This window comes from Choloepus didactylus, chromosome 14, assembly GCF_015220235.1.
Source record: "Choloepus didactylus isolate mChoDid1 chromosome 14, mChoDid1.pri, whole genome shotgun sequence".
In the NCBI taxonomy this organism is placed as follows: Eukaryota; Metazoa; Chordata; class Mammalia; order Pilosa; family Megalonychidae; genus Choloepus; species Choloepus didactylus.
The window spans coordinates 79,691,543-79,707,197 of NC_051320.1; the positions used below are offsets into that span (position 1 = coordinate 79,691,543).

General features: G+C 45.6%; 1 protein-coding gene across 2 annotated transcripts in view; it reads right to left on the reverse strand.

Moving 5' to 3' along the window:
- ANXA13 (annexin A13) overlaps window positions 1–15,655 on the reverse strand; it is a 58,617-nt gene that overhangs the window by 17,132 nt on the left and 25,830 nt on the right. For both annotated transcript variants that reach the window (XM_037803169.1, XM_037803170.1), the window contains one exon: window positions 4,218–4,312. In XM_037803169.1, the coding sequence (XP_037659097.1) occupies window positions 4,218–4,312 (95 nt within the window). The remainder of the gene's footprint in view (window positions 1–4,217; window positions 4,313–15,655) is intronic.

Consider the following 15,655-nt stretch of genomic DNA (forward strand, 5'->3'; position numbering starts at 1 on the left):
GCTCTCCCTCAAATCTGAAGGAGAGCTTTGCTGGATAAAGTATTCTTGGTTGGAAATTTTTCTCTCTCAGAATTTTAAATATGTCATGCCACTGCCTTCTCACCTCCATGGTGGCTGCTGAGTAGTCACTACTTAGTCTTATGCTGTTTCCTTTGGATGTGGTGAATTGCTTTTCTCTTGCTGCTTTCAGACTTGCTCCTTCTCTTCAGTATTTGACAGTCTGAACAGAATATGTCTTGGAGTGGGTTTACTTGGATTTATTCTATTTGGAGTTCGCTGGGCATTTATGCTTTGTGTATTTATATTGTGTAGATGGTTTGGGAAGTTTTCCCCAACAATTTCTTTGAATACTCTTCCTAGACCTTTACCCTTCTCTTCCCCTTCTGGGACACCAATGAGTCTTATATTTGGATGTTTTATTTTGTCTATCATATCCCTGAGGTCCATTTCGATTTTTCTGATTTTTTCCCCATTCTTTCTTTTGTTCTTTCATTTTCCATTCTGTGGTCCTTGAGGTCGCTGATTTGTTGTTCAGCTTCTACTAGTCTTGTACTATGAGTATCCAGAATCTTTTTAATTTGGTCAACAGTTTCTTTTATTTCCAGAAGATCATCTATTTTTTTATTTACTCTTGCAGTTTCTTCTTTATGCTCTTCTAGGGTCTTCTTCATGTCCTTTATATCCTGTGCCATGCTCTCATTGTTTGTCTTTAGTTCTTTGATTAATTGCTCCAAGTACTGTGTCTCCTCTGATCTTTTGATTTGGGTGTTTGGGTTTGGGTTATCATATGCTTTAAAATTTTCTGTTGTTTCTGGCCTCTTGGCATTTGCTTTACTTGACAGGGTTCTTTTAGGATATGTAGGATTATTCAAAGATGAATCTCTAATTTGTCAGATCTACAGCTTGGTGGCGTACACTTTCTCTAACCAGAAGATGGTGTCCGTGAGTCACCTATTCCCCTCAAGTCAGTTCTCCCCAACTTTGTCTTTGTGGTATGTGGGGTCTGGTTCTTGTGGGGTCCAATTGGTGCACCAAGTTTGGGTGTGTTGTTGGTGCCGTCCACCCTGAATGTGGGGCGTGTGTCTGAGTAGTTAGGGAGGCAGGGCAGCTTTAATAACCAAATGTCCCAGGTGTTCCTGGAGATTTAAGGCTGTTGCAAGAGTCTAAACCTTCATTTCAGTCTTGCCACAGATTGTCTCTGCTGCTGACCCACAAGTCCTTGGTATTGGCATATGGGCCCTGGGATTTCCAAGTAAGCCTCTCTTCCAACCCGTGCCCTTCTAGGGCATCTGCTGAGGGAAGGATGTGCTACGTCACAAGTGTGCACTGTCCCTCAAGGGAAGTTCTGGGCTGCTGGGCCGTGTAGGTGCGTTCTCAGCCTGCTGTAACAATGGCTGTATGGGGCATGCCAATTTCTCCCTTTTCGCACAGCTCCACCTTCCCAGCTCTGGGACACTTAGCTATGGGGGCGTGAAAGGCTATTGTCCATGCCCGACACTGTGACGTGTGCACGTGCCACTGGAAACATCCCCTGTCACACTGGGTTTCTTGGCGCGGCTCTGGGCTGAGGCCCCGGCACAGGGCAGGAGCATTCCCAGCCTGCCGGGAAGATGGCTGTGAGGGGCATGGTTTTTTTCCCCTTTTGGCTCACCGCTGCCCTCCTCACTCTGAGACAACTAGCAGTGGGTGCAGGAAAGGCTATTTTCCACACCAGATATTGAGGCGTTCTCACAGCCCGTTCCTGTCATGCTTCACTGTGTGGTTCTTGCTGCCGTATCTGCAGCCGCTTTTTGGTTTTTTTAAAAAAGAACTAGTCCACCTCCAAATGCCAACCCATGGTTTCCCCACGCCGCGGCATAGCTGCTGTATATTCAGTGGCTTACTCACTCGTTTCACAACGCAGACTCCTGGTTTCACCAAGTGCACGGTCCCTGTGGATTTAGCAGACCTTGTCCAGCTGGTGCATCGCTGGAACTGGTGTTCTGGGTCACTTTCTGGCTTTTATCTAGTATTTTTCACAGAAGTGTTTTTTTGCCCTGTCTCATCTAGCCACCATCTTAGGTTCTCCACTTCAGTTCTTTTATATATAACTTCATCAAGTATAAGTTTCCCTCTCAGAAAAATGGGGATCCTAACAGGACTTACCTCATAGAGTTGTTGGGAGAATTAAAGGAGATGATCCATGTAAGCACTGGGCACAGTGCCTGGCAGGCTTCGAATGTTCAGTAATAGTATTATCCTATGCTGGAAGGAACTTTCTGAGAGTAGCCATATCAACTGTTTTTCAAATGACCTGCTGAGTTCTGGGCCTGGGGAAAAACCCAGAAGGCCTGGATCTGAAGTCTTAAAAAGGTGGCTGTAATATTACTGCCTCTATCCCCTGGGAGCTGCTCCATCTGATACAGGGCCCTGTGAAGCCCCTGGGTCCCCTGCTCAGTCCTCCACGGTGCGGATCCACCCGAAGACTGGAAATATTTTTATAGGTTAGATGGGCATTATCTAGAACTGCAGTGAAGAGAAATCCTAGCTGCCAACTGTTAACAGACACAAGCAGGAAAGCAAGTCCTGGCGGGTTTGCATTCTGTTTGGGCAGAGACGCAGGCACAGGGTACTCAGTTGTAGCCCTGGTTTTCCTGCTAACCAGCAGGATGGTTATTTGGCTAGTTATTCCCTTGGAACTCAACTGCCTCATCTCTGACATGGGGACTTGGATTTGATCATCTCTAACATCTTCTGGCTTTGTGATTTTGTGATTCTCAGCCATCTCTTTGGCAATCTCAGCTTTCTGAAACACAACTGAGAACTGAAAAGGTAGGAAAAGCCCCCTGGTTGGCCAACGAAGGTATCGCAATGTTCTTGCACTAGAGCATGCCCACTTTATTTTTAGCAGAGACCTAGGCCCTCACTTTGAACCCAGGTGCTCTTATTATAGACTAAAATTTAAGAAGACTGTCAACTGACTTTCCCCTTCAGGAGGGTGGAAGTAGACATGGGAACTTGGGAGGCTGCTAGAGTTCAGCACGTCGGCAAAGATAAAAATTTAACTTCATCCAGTACATCAAATGCTGTTGAACATTATTTTCCTCAAAGGTGACGGTGACAAGACTGATAGTGAGGAGAGAGGCAGAAAAACTTTAAGAAGCACAGTCACCTGGGGCCATTTAGTGCATAAGGAAATAGCCCCACTCAGGTGGTGGGTCCTCCAGGAGTGGGGACACTGGTCCTGGAGCCAGAAGACATATATTTGAGTCCTGGTTCTTCTTTTTACCAAGTGTGTGATTTTACACAAGTCGTTTGAACATTATGAGCTTCACTTTTTCCATCTGTAAAATGAAAGCTTTCAGACCTATCACTGGTAGTTACAGCTGCCCTTGGTGATATAAGTCGACCTTGTACCTTTGATTCTCCCAGCAACCCAAGAGGGAGGTGCATTGTTATCTTCATTTTATATGTGAGGAGACCAAGGCCTAAAGAGATTGTTACTTGCTTAATGTCAAATAAGTCGAAAATCCATCTCTCTCTCTGTCTCTGTCTGTTTATACATATAATGATTGAAACAGTAAATGCTTTATAAATATACACTGGATAAGCATAATAATTAATATTCATTTTGCATAATGATAATCTTTATGACATTAAGAAAAGGTTAAATTGTGTTCATTATACATTAATAAAGAAATAGGAAAGCCTAGTGCGTATTTAAAGATTTCCATACATAGAAGCAAATATTAAAAAAATAAAAAGGAAGAAGAAAAGAAAGAAGGAGGTTTTGATGCTTAGTGAAATGGAGATGTTTCAATTTTCTGAAACAGCCCCTTGTGAAAAATATCTCATTCCTGAAGATGCCTGAATACATGAAGAATTCCTGAATAAATTACGACCCACCTGTGGAAATTGATTTTTAAATCACTAGCCTATCTGTAAATTGATATGTGGAATTAGTCCAAATTGAGTGGAAACATTGACTAAAGGCTTAATAGAAAAACGATGTCAATTTTAAAAATAATGAGTTAAAGAACATTGATTTTTCAGGCTATTAAGTTAAAAACAATTTCTGTTTTTCTGAAACAATTGAAGTTTTAAATGGTTGTTTCATTATTTCTCCTCAGCTAACTCAATAAATCTTTAAAGACACTCTCTGCTTCCTGGAGAATGCAGAGGAAGCCGAGCTAGCCAGGCAAGGTGTGCACATGCTTGCCGTGGACCTTTGGATTCACCTTGCCATACGTTGCCTTGTACTTGTGCTTTATTTTTTGCCTCTCCTCCGATGTCCTGCTTGATAAGATTTCAATGATGGCTGCTTCATCAGTTCCTAAAGTGCAAGAGAAAGAAACAAAGCCACAGTGAACAAGAAATAAGAAGGAGATTTATTTTAGTCAAGTCTGAGGGTTCATAACTTAAAGTCCAGAGGTTTGGGTGGAACTCAGATGGACCCTTTGGCCCTAATATCTTGGGCTGAAAATTGTGTTCTTTCGTGCACTCACCACAAATATCCACTGAGGCCCAACCCTGCCTGGTACTAGGCATTGTGGTCAGAAGAGGGACAAATATGGCCTGTTCCTTAATTCCACTCTGAGGTGTATCCCCAGGAGATACGAAAATATGTGTCCACATGCAACTTGTATAGCAAGGTTCTGAGAAGCACCATTCACAAGAGCCAGAGGGTAGAAACAACCCACATGTCCACCAGAAGGTGAATGGATACATGAAATGTGGTCTGTCTAGCTGTCCCATGGAATATTATTTGGCCATAAAAAAGGAATGCAGTTTTGACACATGCTCCAACTTGATGAACCTTGGAAACATTATGCTGAGTGAAAGAAGCTAGATACCAAAGACCACATATTATATGATTCCATTCATATGAAAGTCCAGAATGGGGAAATCTATAGAGACAGAAAGTAGATCAGTGTTTGCTTAGGGCTGAAGCTGGGGAGGGGTAGGAGGATGAAAGCTACAGGGTACAGAGGTTGTACCCTTTACAAACTCTGCTCTAAGGTTGACTGTAGTGATGTTGCATAGATCTGCCAATATTCTAAAGACCAATGGGTTGCTCACTTTTAAAGGGTGAATTGCATGGTGTGTGAATTATATCTCAACAAAATTGTTTACAAAAAGTTAAAAAACACAACAAAACGAGTATGGCCTTTTCCTTGACCTCTGGATGTTTACAACAGGCGATGTGCCCCAATTGCCACAACATCAAGCACACCCATAAATTTGTTAATCCTGGGAGAGAAGTCTTAATTGGGACTATGAGGGTGGTTGTCCTTTTTACACTGACCATTACACCTTTGAATTATACTCTTTCTAAAACGTTTTTTTCCCTGATACTTGAAGTAATATGTACCCACTGTAGATCATTTGAACAGTACCAAAACTATAATGAATAAGAAAGAGGGGAAGATATCTTTTTTTGAACATGGAAGCAGGATTAGAAAGATGACCCAGGTAATGCAAGTGTGGGAATGAGAAAGGCTATTTAGCCAGCAAGCCCCAACTTAGATTTCTGCAGACTGGATTCAAATGATGGCTCTGCCCCTTACTGACTGTTTAGCATTGGGCAAATTATTTGCTTTGCTAAGTCCCAGTTTCCCCATCTATAAGATGGGGTAATAATACACAGGGCTGTTGGGAGAATGAAAGGAGATAATCCAAGCAGGGCTCTGTGTAGCCCTGAGAAGGCACCTCACAGGCCTTGGACAACAGGCAGTGTAATTGACCAGTGGCCCCTGATCCACGCAGGATTTGTGCTGAAGCCACATCCCTTCCCCACCAGCCGGCTGCCCACCTCAATGATTGAGCACTTCTGGGATACTAGGGCACAACACTAAGTAACAGCGGGAGCTGGAAACGCCGTCAGAGGGCATCTAGTCCAAACTCTTATTTACAGATGTGGAAACTGAGGCCTAACTCAGAAACTCTTCACAGTTCCCTGTGTACCCGACTGCTCTGCAGCATTTGAATTTGTTAACCACACTCTGCTCGAAATGCCTTCCTTGACTACTTTCCACATTTCCTCCTGCTCCTTCCTTCTGCCTCTCCACCACCTTTCTCAGCATCATCCATTGGCCCTTCTTCTCCCCTCTTCCCTTTAAACTCAGCTTTCAGTTCTTGCTAATTTCCAGCACTTTCTTGCCGTGCGTGACCATCTCCCTTTTGCTGATGAATCCTAAATCAGTGCCACCAACCCTAATCTTGTTTCTGAGTTCAGATATTATTTCCAGCTGCCTGTGGCCATCTCCCTATGGATGTATAAGGCATTTCAAGTTCCAGTGTAGCTAAAACTGAACTCATGTTTTCTGTCCTTAAATTCATTCCCCACTCTTACTTTATCTCAGTACAAAACATAACCCAAATTAGAAAATGCAGAGTCGTCTTTGAGACCTCACTTTCCACTTTTACTTTCCAATATCCCACGTCCCATCTATCTGATCAGATGACTTCCATCTGGCCCTTCTTCATTCCCACTGCCACTGTCTAATGTGGGCAGGCCTTATTGTATTGTGTTGCCCTGGAGCCAGGCTCTGATCTGCTGTTCTCAGAATCATTCTTTGGAAGCACCATGTGCCTGCTTCACTCCCTGATGTAGAAACCTTCGGTGATTCCTCATGACTCATAGAATTAAATCAGATTTCCTTAATGTGGCATTGAGACTTCCTGCAATTTGGTCTCAAACTCTTCTTCTAGACCCATCTCTCCACACACACACTCAAGCCTCACTCGCTTAGATCAACCGCATTGTCAGCAAGCCAAGCACTTTGATAAGCCTTAAAAAAATAATTTTTTGCCTCCTCTCTTCTTCCAGAGCACATGGCTTACATAGCTCTAGGTAAGATAGTCTGACTGTGATGTTCTGAGCCCAGTCCCTGGCATATGGGGGTGGGCACGAAATGGAGCTGTGGTCTGTCGTGGTGCCCCTTACCGCTAGTGGTAGTGCCCACCAGATCCATGTTTTCTGAGCTGTAGTATTACCCATACCTCTGGAGGTATGCGAGATGATTTGGGGAGGTTGGCATATGATCATTTTTAATTTGAATAATGTGTTTAACATGTATTTGAAAAAAATATATAAATATATAACTAATTCATCGAACCCATGAATTTGCTGATGTTTTGTAAAGGAACAGTGGCTAAAAAAGAGTTGAAAAAGAAAATTGTTAAGTAATATTCAGATCGGCAAAAATCATGGAAGGTGATAGTCCAGTGGTTGAAATCTAGAAACCCTATTCTAGATTGTGAACCTCTTGGTGACAGGGATTGTGTCTTACTTAGCTCTGGACCTCTTGGCATAGGGGACTCATGGCTTCACTTGGTATTTTCTGAATAACTATTTGTTGAATTAGCTTGCATTCAGGGAGAGGTGATGTGAAGTTGAGGACCTGTAACCTACAGACTGGTGTGCTTCTCATCTTGTCCACTGCCTCTCTGAGATGTCTCGGTGCTATCTGTAAACGGAAAGGTCTTTGAAAGTAGGGCCTGTCTGTACCCTATTCTCCAGTTCTGCCTCCACTGTGGGGGCAGGAGGAGAGCTGCCTACACTGAGGGCAGCACCAGTGGTCTCAGAGAGCGTCTAAGGAAATGTCTAAATGTTTTGTCATCAGGTTTGATTTCTGTTTAAAGAAGACTGCGCAGAGGCCAGGAGGCAGCTGAGTGCAGGGTAAACAAGGAGGGCTGTTTAACGGCAGGGGGAGGGGGAGGGAAGGGCTGCTGCCGAACGGGGAAATCTTGCCTATCCCAGGGAGGGGAAAAGCGGTGGCTGCAGTTCCTCATTCTTGTACAACAGAGAACTGAAGACGTGTAGGACCTGTGCCAGCTTCCATGATATCCATCAAGGAGACCCAACAATAGCTGGAGTTTTCTACATAGGAGGGCCTCAGGGCCGCAACCCCATTGGAAGGAGGGGAGAAGGAAGCTAGGGGACTTGTTTGGAAGCTGCATCTGAGTAGCAAGCAGGCACTAATTTTCCTCAGTTTACATGATTGTCCAGGGGTAGCTTTGGGAGAGGCTGATGGGGACTAGGAGGGGACTGAAGACGGCTCCCTAACCCTACAACAAGATCCCTACTGTCTGTCACTGTTGGGATTAGAGTCCGGCAAGAGCAGTGGGTGCTTACGTAGTGGGATTTGGGGTTTTCAGGAGAAACACCTCCCTCTGGTCTCCAAGTGCCTTCTCTGCTGCTCCTGTCATGGGCCCCGCGGCCCCCACTTTTGGAATCACTCCAGCTAAGGCATTATCTCCAGAAGCTCTTTTCAAGATGACTCTAATACAGGGTAGCATTTAGTTTAGGTGGGGACTAGTTCGTGGCGAGCGGCCGCCTCAGGACAGGCCCCAGGGGTGGGAAGCAGCTGGCGTGGCAGGAGTTAGACAGAACTGGGCTGGGATTCCAGCTCTGCCCACCGAGCTGAGAGACTCTGGGCTCACTTTGGAGCCTCACTGTCCAGTGCCGAAGCCGCTCACCACACGTGCTGTGGAGCACTTCAGGTGTGGCCTAGTCTCCATCGAGATGTGCTATGAGTGTAAAATACACAGTGGACTTTGAAGGCAGTATTTAAAAAGAGTGCAAAATAGCTCACTAATGATTTCCATATTAATTACATTTTGGCTATAGTGGGTTAAGTAAAATATGCTGGTAAAAGTAATTTCACTTGCTTCTTTTTACTTTTTTTTTTTTTAATGTGGATTGGCTTCTAGAAAATCTGCAATTGCATTTGTGGCTATCGTTATTTTTCTTTTGGACAACATTTTTACTGTCTGCTAGAGGGAGGTTATAATACTGAGCTCACAGGGACTTGAAGGGGATTTGATACCGGATTTTCCAAACCATCTTTAGATGATGGTGAGGCTGTCCACATGTCAGCCCCCGGTGTCAATGCTCTGTGCGCCTTTCCTCAGGAAGGGGTTCACGGGCAGGGCTCCCATCGGGCACTTCACCTGTATCCTGGCTGTTGGGGGGACACCTGCTATCCTCAGCAATGTCTCAAGTCTTTGAGAAAAAATACAAAACATCACAACCCTCTTCATAGCCCAGAGTCTGGAGATTCCTGCATTAGCCAGTCCCTCTCCGGACATGCTCAGCAGTGCCTGAATGGCACTGAATACGCTGACGCTAGGAGACGGCTGCCACCCAGCGAAGAGGGCAGGACCCTGAAGGAACAAGAGATGGGGCAGATCCACTGTGATGGAAGGGTTGGGAAGAACCAAAGTCTAAGTCACGGGTGTGGGGAAGGGGTGGAGCGAGAACTGTTCGGAGACAGGGAAGGGGAGAAAGGAATGCTGGCCAAGACTTGAGGAGTTTCACCCTTGCCTCGACTTGGGCACCAGCCTTCCCAACCCCATTTGGAAAGACAGTGTGGGGGTAGAGAGAGAGCCCAAATTTCAGGGTTAGAGACCCATGTGGTGGCCCCAGCACTTCCATTAGCTTCATGTCCCTGGGCTATTCACTTAATCTCAAGGTTTTCTTCCCACCTCTAGACTCAGGATGCTGCTGCTTGACTGCAGTTGGAGAAAGAGGATTCTAAGATGAGCTCATTCGCAGGACCAGTAGGAGTTAATTGGCTGCCTCCTTCTGGTTCACTTTCAACATTGTTACTTAAGTTGTTCCTCTTCCTTTCCTCCTGAAGCTTCACCAATGGAATGTGTATCCAATTAACTTCCTTTGTGGCATTCCTTTTTTTTTTTTTAACTTCTGAGTGCCAGAAATCTCCCCTCAACAGGAATTTCTTTTTCTGGTCAATAGGACTTATGTTGGCCTTTTTCTCTTCCTTCTGGCTGCTCTGGCCCATGTCTGGGGCCATCACATCTTCGGGATGGAGGGAGCCCCCCTGCCTCCACGTGGCCCCTTCACTGCACTGTGCCAGCCAACAGTCTGGGCTCATTCTGCTTCCCTCTTTTCCCTCATGCCACACCCAATTAGTCACATCGAGACCCCTCTCTTCTACCCCCTCAAACCCACCCCTCTCTCTCCATCCTCACTCCGCCACATCTCTCAGCAGAACTATTGATACAGCCACACAGAGGGAAGCAGAGTGAGGGGTGGGGGTGGGGGTGGGGTCCTGACCACTGTCACCTCTTTCCAATCACCTTTCCCGCTGCGGCTGGAATGACCTTTCTGACGTGCAGATCGGCCTGGTCACTCCTCTGCTCCACACCTTTTAATACAGGCCTCTTCAGACCCAGAATAATGTCCAAACTCTCCAGTCGGGCATGTGAGGGCTCCTTGGAGTGGTTCCTGCTTACTTCCAGAAGTCTCAGCCCTCTCTGTTCATCCTTTCCCAGTGGACTCTCTAAATAACTTGCAATTCCTTTCCTTCTCACCTCTGGGTCTTGGCATGGGCTATTGGCTCTACCTGGAACACTTCATCTCTGATACGTCTCTGCACCCCCACTCTTCCCTCTTTAAGGAGTCAACTCACTTGACTTTTCCGGGATGAATGAGCCCCTCCTCCCTCTGTGCCCCCCAATATGGCCTGTCTCCTTCCTGTCTCTCCCACTCCACTGAAAGTTCCATGGGGGTAGAGACTTTTGATCACTGCTATATCCATATAGAAGGCTCTTGATACTTATCAGATGACATGCTGTTGAATGGATGTTTAAAGGCATCCTTACACACAGGAATGAATGAATGAATGAATGGGGAAGTTTGTGCATTGTTATGGCTGGAGCTTGTCTCTGCCTTGGCACAAAGCTGCCTGTGATTCTCAGATGCGCTGTTTGTAGCAAGAACCAATAGGAAGAAAGTTCTCTCCACCCTCATGTCATAGGCAACCCACATATGGAGAATTCAGGAAAATCGAGTTAATAATTTAAAAGTGTTTTCTAGCCTTTCTTTCCTGGAAAGCTTTAAAGAAAAAGAGAGAGACCAGTGAGCAAAGCCATCTGGGGTGGCTCACCAACAGCCTGGAGCAGGTAGGAGGACGTGAAATGAAAACTAGCTTTCCTTCGTGTCCTTTGAGCCCGGGTCTTGGGTTTATCCCAGGACCTGTTTCCACTACCAGATCAAGCAGTGATTTACCGAACAGTGACCTCATTTTACATTTCACAATATGTGTGTCATATAAGCAGTCAGTGCTGCTGAACAATTTCCTGTAAACATTTACAATGGTTAGAGGCCCCTGGGCCAGTCCCCTGTGGTTCTGGGAAAGATTTTTAAAAAAGCCTGAGAAAAGAAGAAACCTCAATCCTGACAGCACGTTGGACACTGAAGAATAATTACACAGTAGAGGTCAGAATGGGGTGACTCTTAGCCTTGGGGATTGCCCAAGGGCCTCCTTGGTTTTGCTTTCCCAGCAATTTTCTGGGAGGCTACTGAGCTGTGTTGGGGTGGGATGGAGACCACTGGGTTTGAAGGGCCCCAGGGGGTTCAGGTAAAATTCAGTACTGTCACTGATCTGGGATGGTCTGAGCAGCTAGGGGCAGGGCTGAGCTTCCCCTGGGGTTGCCCCCGTCTGCCACAGCCTGCCTTCCTGAGCCTAGGGGGGCTGTAGCCCCACCTCTGGATTGGGGTGTCCCACAGCCAATCCTTTCACGAACACCACTCGGCGCCCCAGTCCCTCAGTTTCTCTTTGAGAATGGGGGTTGTGATGGTTTGAAGCTGTGTGTACCCCAGAAAAGATCATGTTCTTTTAATCCATTGCTGTGGGGGTAGAACTATTGTAGGTGGGACCTTTTGATTAGGTTACTTTGATTGAGATGTGACCCACCTCCTTCAAGATGGGTCTTAATCCTTTTACTGGTGTCCTTCATAAAAGGATAAAAGATACAGAGAAGCTCAAAGAAAAAATTCTCAGAGAAGTTTAGAGAGAAGACACACAGAAGCTAAGAGAGACAGAAGCTAAAAGAGAAACACACAGAACCTGAGAGAGAAAAACTGAGAGAGAAGCTGAAGGGAGCAAAACCCGGGAGAGAAGGACCAGCAGATGCCGCCATGAGCCTTCCCATGTGACAGGGAAGTCCCAGATCGCCAGCAGCCTTTCTTCGGGAAGAAGGTGTCATCCTGTTGCTGCCTTGACTTGGACTTTTTTCACAGTCTTAGAACTGTAAATTGTAAGTTACTAAATCCCTATTGTAAAAGCCAATCCATTTCTGGTATACTGGATTCTGTCAGTGTGCTGGTTTGTATAAATTATGTCCCCCAGGAAAAGTCATATTGTTTAATGCAGTCTTGTTGGGGCAGATGTATTAGTGTTGATTAGACTGGAATTCTTTGATTGAGTGTTTCCATGGAGAGATGATTCAATCATCTGTGAGTGAAACATTTGATTGGATATTTCCATGGAGGTGTTACCCCGCCCACTCAGGGTGGGTGTTAATTGGATCACTGGAGTCGCATAAAGGAGTTCACAGACAGAGGGACCAGAGAGCAACTGAGAGTGACATTTTGAAGAGGAGCCACAACCAAGAGGGACACTTTGAAGAATGCACAGGAGCTGAGAGTGGAGCTGGAACACAACCTGGGATCAGCCTTCCCAGCTGACAGAGGTTTTCTGGATGCCATTGGCCTTCCTTTGGTGAAGGTATACTTGTGTTGATGCCTTAATTTGGACATTTTCATGGCCTTCAGACTGTAACTTTGTAACCAAATAAACCCCCTTTATAAAACCCAATCCATTTCTGGTATTTTGTGTAACAGGAGCATTAGCAAACCAGAACGGTCAGCTTTAGCAAACTGAAACAGAGGTGCAGGTAAGATGGATGAAGTAACTAATGGGAAGAATCTTGCCTCCCCAGGAGGGCCATTGCTTTTCACTTGCAGTAACAGTGAACAAACTTGGTGGCTTAAGAAAAGCAGAAACATATTCTCCCACAGTTCTGGAGGCCAGAAGTCAGAATTCAATGTCAGCAGGGCCGCACTCCCCTGGAGGCTCACGGGCAGAATCTGTTCACCATCTCCTAGCTTCTGGCTGCTGTTGGCAGTCCTAGGTATTCCTTGGCTTGTAGTCACATCACTCCAACCTCGGACCCCCATCTCCACATTGCCTTTTCCTCTTCTCTCTGCTCCTCTTTTGTCTCTTATAAGGACACATCATTTGATTTAGGGTCCATCCAGGTAATCCAGGATGATCTCTCCTAAGGACTGTTAACTTAGTCACATCTGCGAAGACCCTTTTTCCAAATAAGGCCACATTCCCAGATTCTGGTGACTGTTAAATTTTATCTGAATCCTGTGATCCTGAAAAACCACTGACCAACACTGCTCTTGACTCCACCAAGCTGCAGGCAGCACCTCTGACCTTCCCTGCTTCCTCCCCAACCCTGACTTCCCTGAAACTAACCTCGCAGCTGTCTGCAGAGAGGAGCCACTTCAGACCCTTGCTCCCAGCATCAAACTTGCCCCCAACCTTCCCTTTCCTTCCCTTTCACCAGATGCCCGTCCTGCTTTCCCACTGCCCTTGCCCGATCTATAAAACCCACCAACTCTCTGCTGTCCTTGGAAATGAGTTCTAGCCTCTCTCCCCTGCTTAGGAGTCCTGGAATTAAGTCATCCTTGCCTGTTTGACATTGTCCAGAGCAATTTTTTCTTTGACGCTGAATAGATACACCTTTTGGGGGACCATCATCCAACCACAGTGCCCTTATAATGGAGAACAAAGGCCTCTCAAAGGCCTCTGGGGAGGGCCCATTTGCCACTCATCCTGATCAAGCTGGATGTGGGTGGATGTAGGATCTGAATGTAATGTTCTGAATGGAAAGGATTAGCATTAAATTAGCATTAAATGGATTAAACATCTCTCTGTGAGGAGACAGGATTAGCTCCATTTTGCAGATGAGACAATTGAAGACTGGAAATGTTAAGAAACCTGAGGTCACGGTGCCACAGGGGCACAAACTGAAGCTATCCGAGGTTCCCTCCCACAAAAAACCTCAGGCCCCATCAGAACTACCAAATCAGAATCTTCATATTAACAAGATCTCCTGGTGATTGGAATGCATCATCCAATTGGATAATCTCCAAGGCAGCTTTACAGCTAAGAGCCTGTGGGGGAGAATAACTGGCCCTGTGAGGGTTAAGGCATTTTCCTTAGAAGGACCCAGCTGGAGGCAGATCTGGGCAGAGCCTGGTGGTGGTGGTGGGTGTGCTGGGAGCTGGAGTGGGGCAGCAGAGGGACGTCGAGCTCTGAGAGGAAGAGTGGACCCAGGCCAGTCTTTGGTGGGAGAGGCCTGTTCAGGGTCACCCAAAATGCAGACCAAGCACACGCCGAGACACCAAGGAAGTAGGGCATCAAAACAAAACGAACAGAAACAAAGAGGAAATCTGAAAAAGAAGATTTTCACTTTCAGTAAACCTGTAGGTTTCATGTCATTTTGAAAACTAAAATGTTATTTTATGGGATAGCAGTCTTGTTATTTTTAGACTGCATAGGGAGGTGAGTGGTGGGGAGGCACGTGATCTTTTGCAGGGCCAGGGTCTCTAGACTGACCCTGTCCGGTTCAGTGGCCACCACTGTGGCTATGGAGGACTGGAAATGTGTTTAGTCCAAGTTGAAATGTTCTGTAAGTGTAAAATAGATACTGAATTTTGAAGACGTGAAAAAAAAGAATGTAAAATATCTCAATAATTTTTATGTTGATCTATTGAAATGATTACGTTTGATATAGTATTGAGTTAACTAAAATATATGGTTAACATTCATTTCATCTGCTCTTTTTTTCTTCTTTTTAAAATTTTGCTTCTCAAAAATTTAAAATTACAAATGCAGTTCACATCTGTGGCTATTGGACAGTGTTGCTCTAGACATTTGAATCCAGCCCCGGGAGGGGTGGTACACCGATGAGATGGTGCATGGGCTTGAGGACAAATTTTGCCAATGATGCAGTTTTGCTTCTGCTCATGCTTATTAATAAGTGTTGGAATTCTAGACCTTTGGCTAAATCATAGCCCTCCAAGGCAGCACTAGCTTCCAATCCCCCCACCCTCATTTTATAATTCTATGACCTTAGGTGAGACATCGCACATCTGAACTTCAACATTCTCATCTGTTAAATGTTTGTAATAACGCCAACTTTGAGGGCTGTTGGAAGGATTAATGACACATGTGCAGCACCCTGTGACGAGCTTGCACATAGAAGGTGCTCCACGGAGCCAGCAGCACCATAGCAGTCCCCACCCCCACCGCCGTGGCCACATCCAAAAGGGGGAATAGAACACTGCATGGCCGCGTTCAGTAGATGCTCCATCTGTCCTTACTGAACTGAACTCGAATGGTGATGAAGAATGCAGGAGTTTATCATTAACTGCAGCTGAATCATTCCCACACTCACTTCAGCTTCTGGCTCCATCCCACACGCAGGTACAGGGTCCTCATGTGAGAGGCAGCAGGGAAACTTTGCAAAGGAAGCACCTGCAGCCTCAGCCATTCAAAAGAATTCAAAACCATAAACATCCTGCCACGTCCAGATGAAACATGTCTCCCAACAGCTGTTGTACAAATGCAACATCAGCCAGGTCTGGATATGACAAGTATGACAAGGAGGGGCTCCTTTCTGCAGCTGGAACCTCCCAGCTTTCCTCTGATACCCACAAATAAAGCAACATGTCACCCTTACTATGTCATCTTTCATGGACATCTCTTTCTCTCTCTCTCTCTTTCTGTATGTGTTTGTGTATGGATGGTTTATTTAAGAATAATTTAATAAAACATCCTGTGGACTCAGC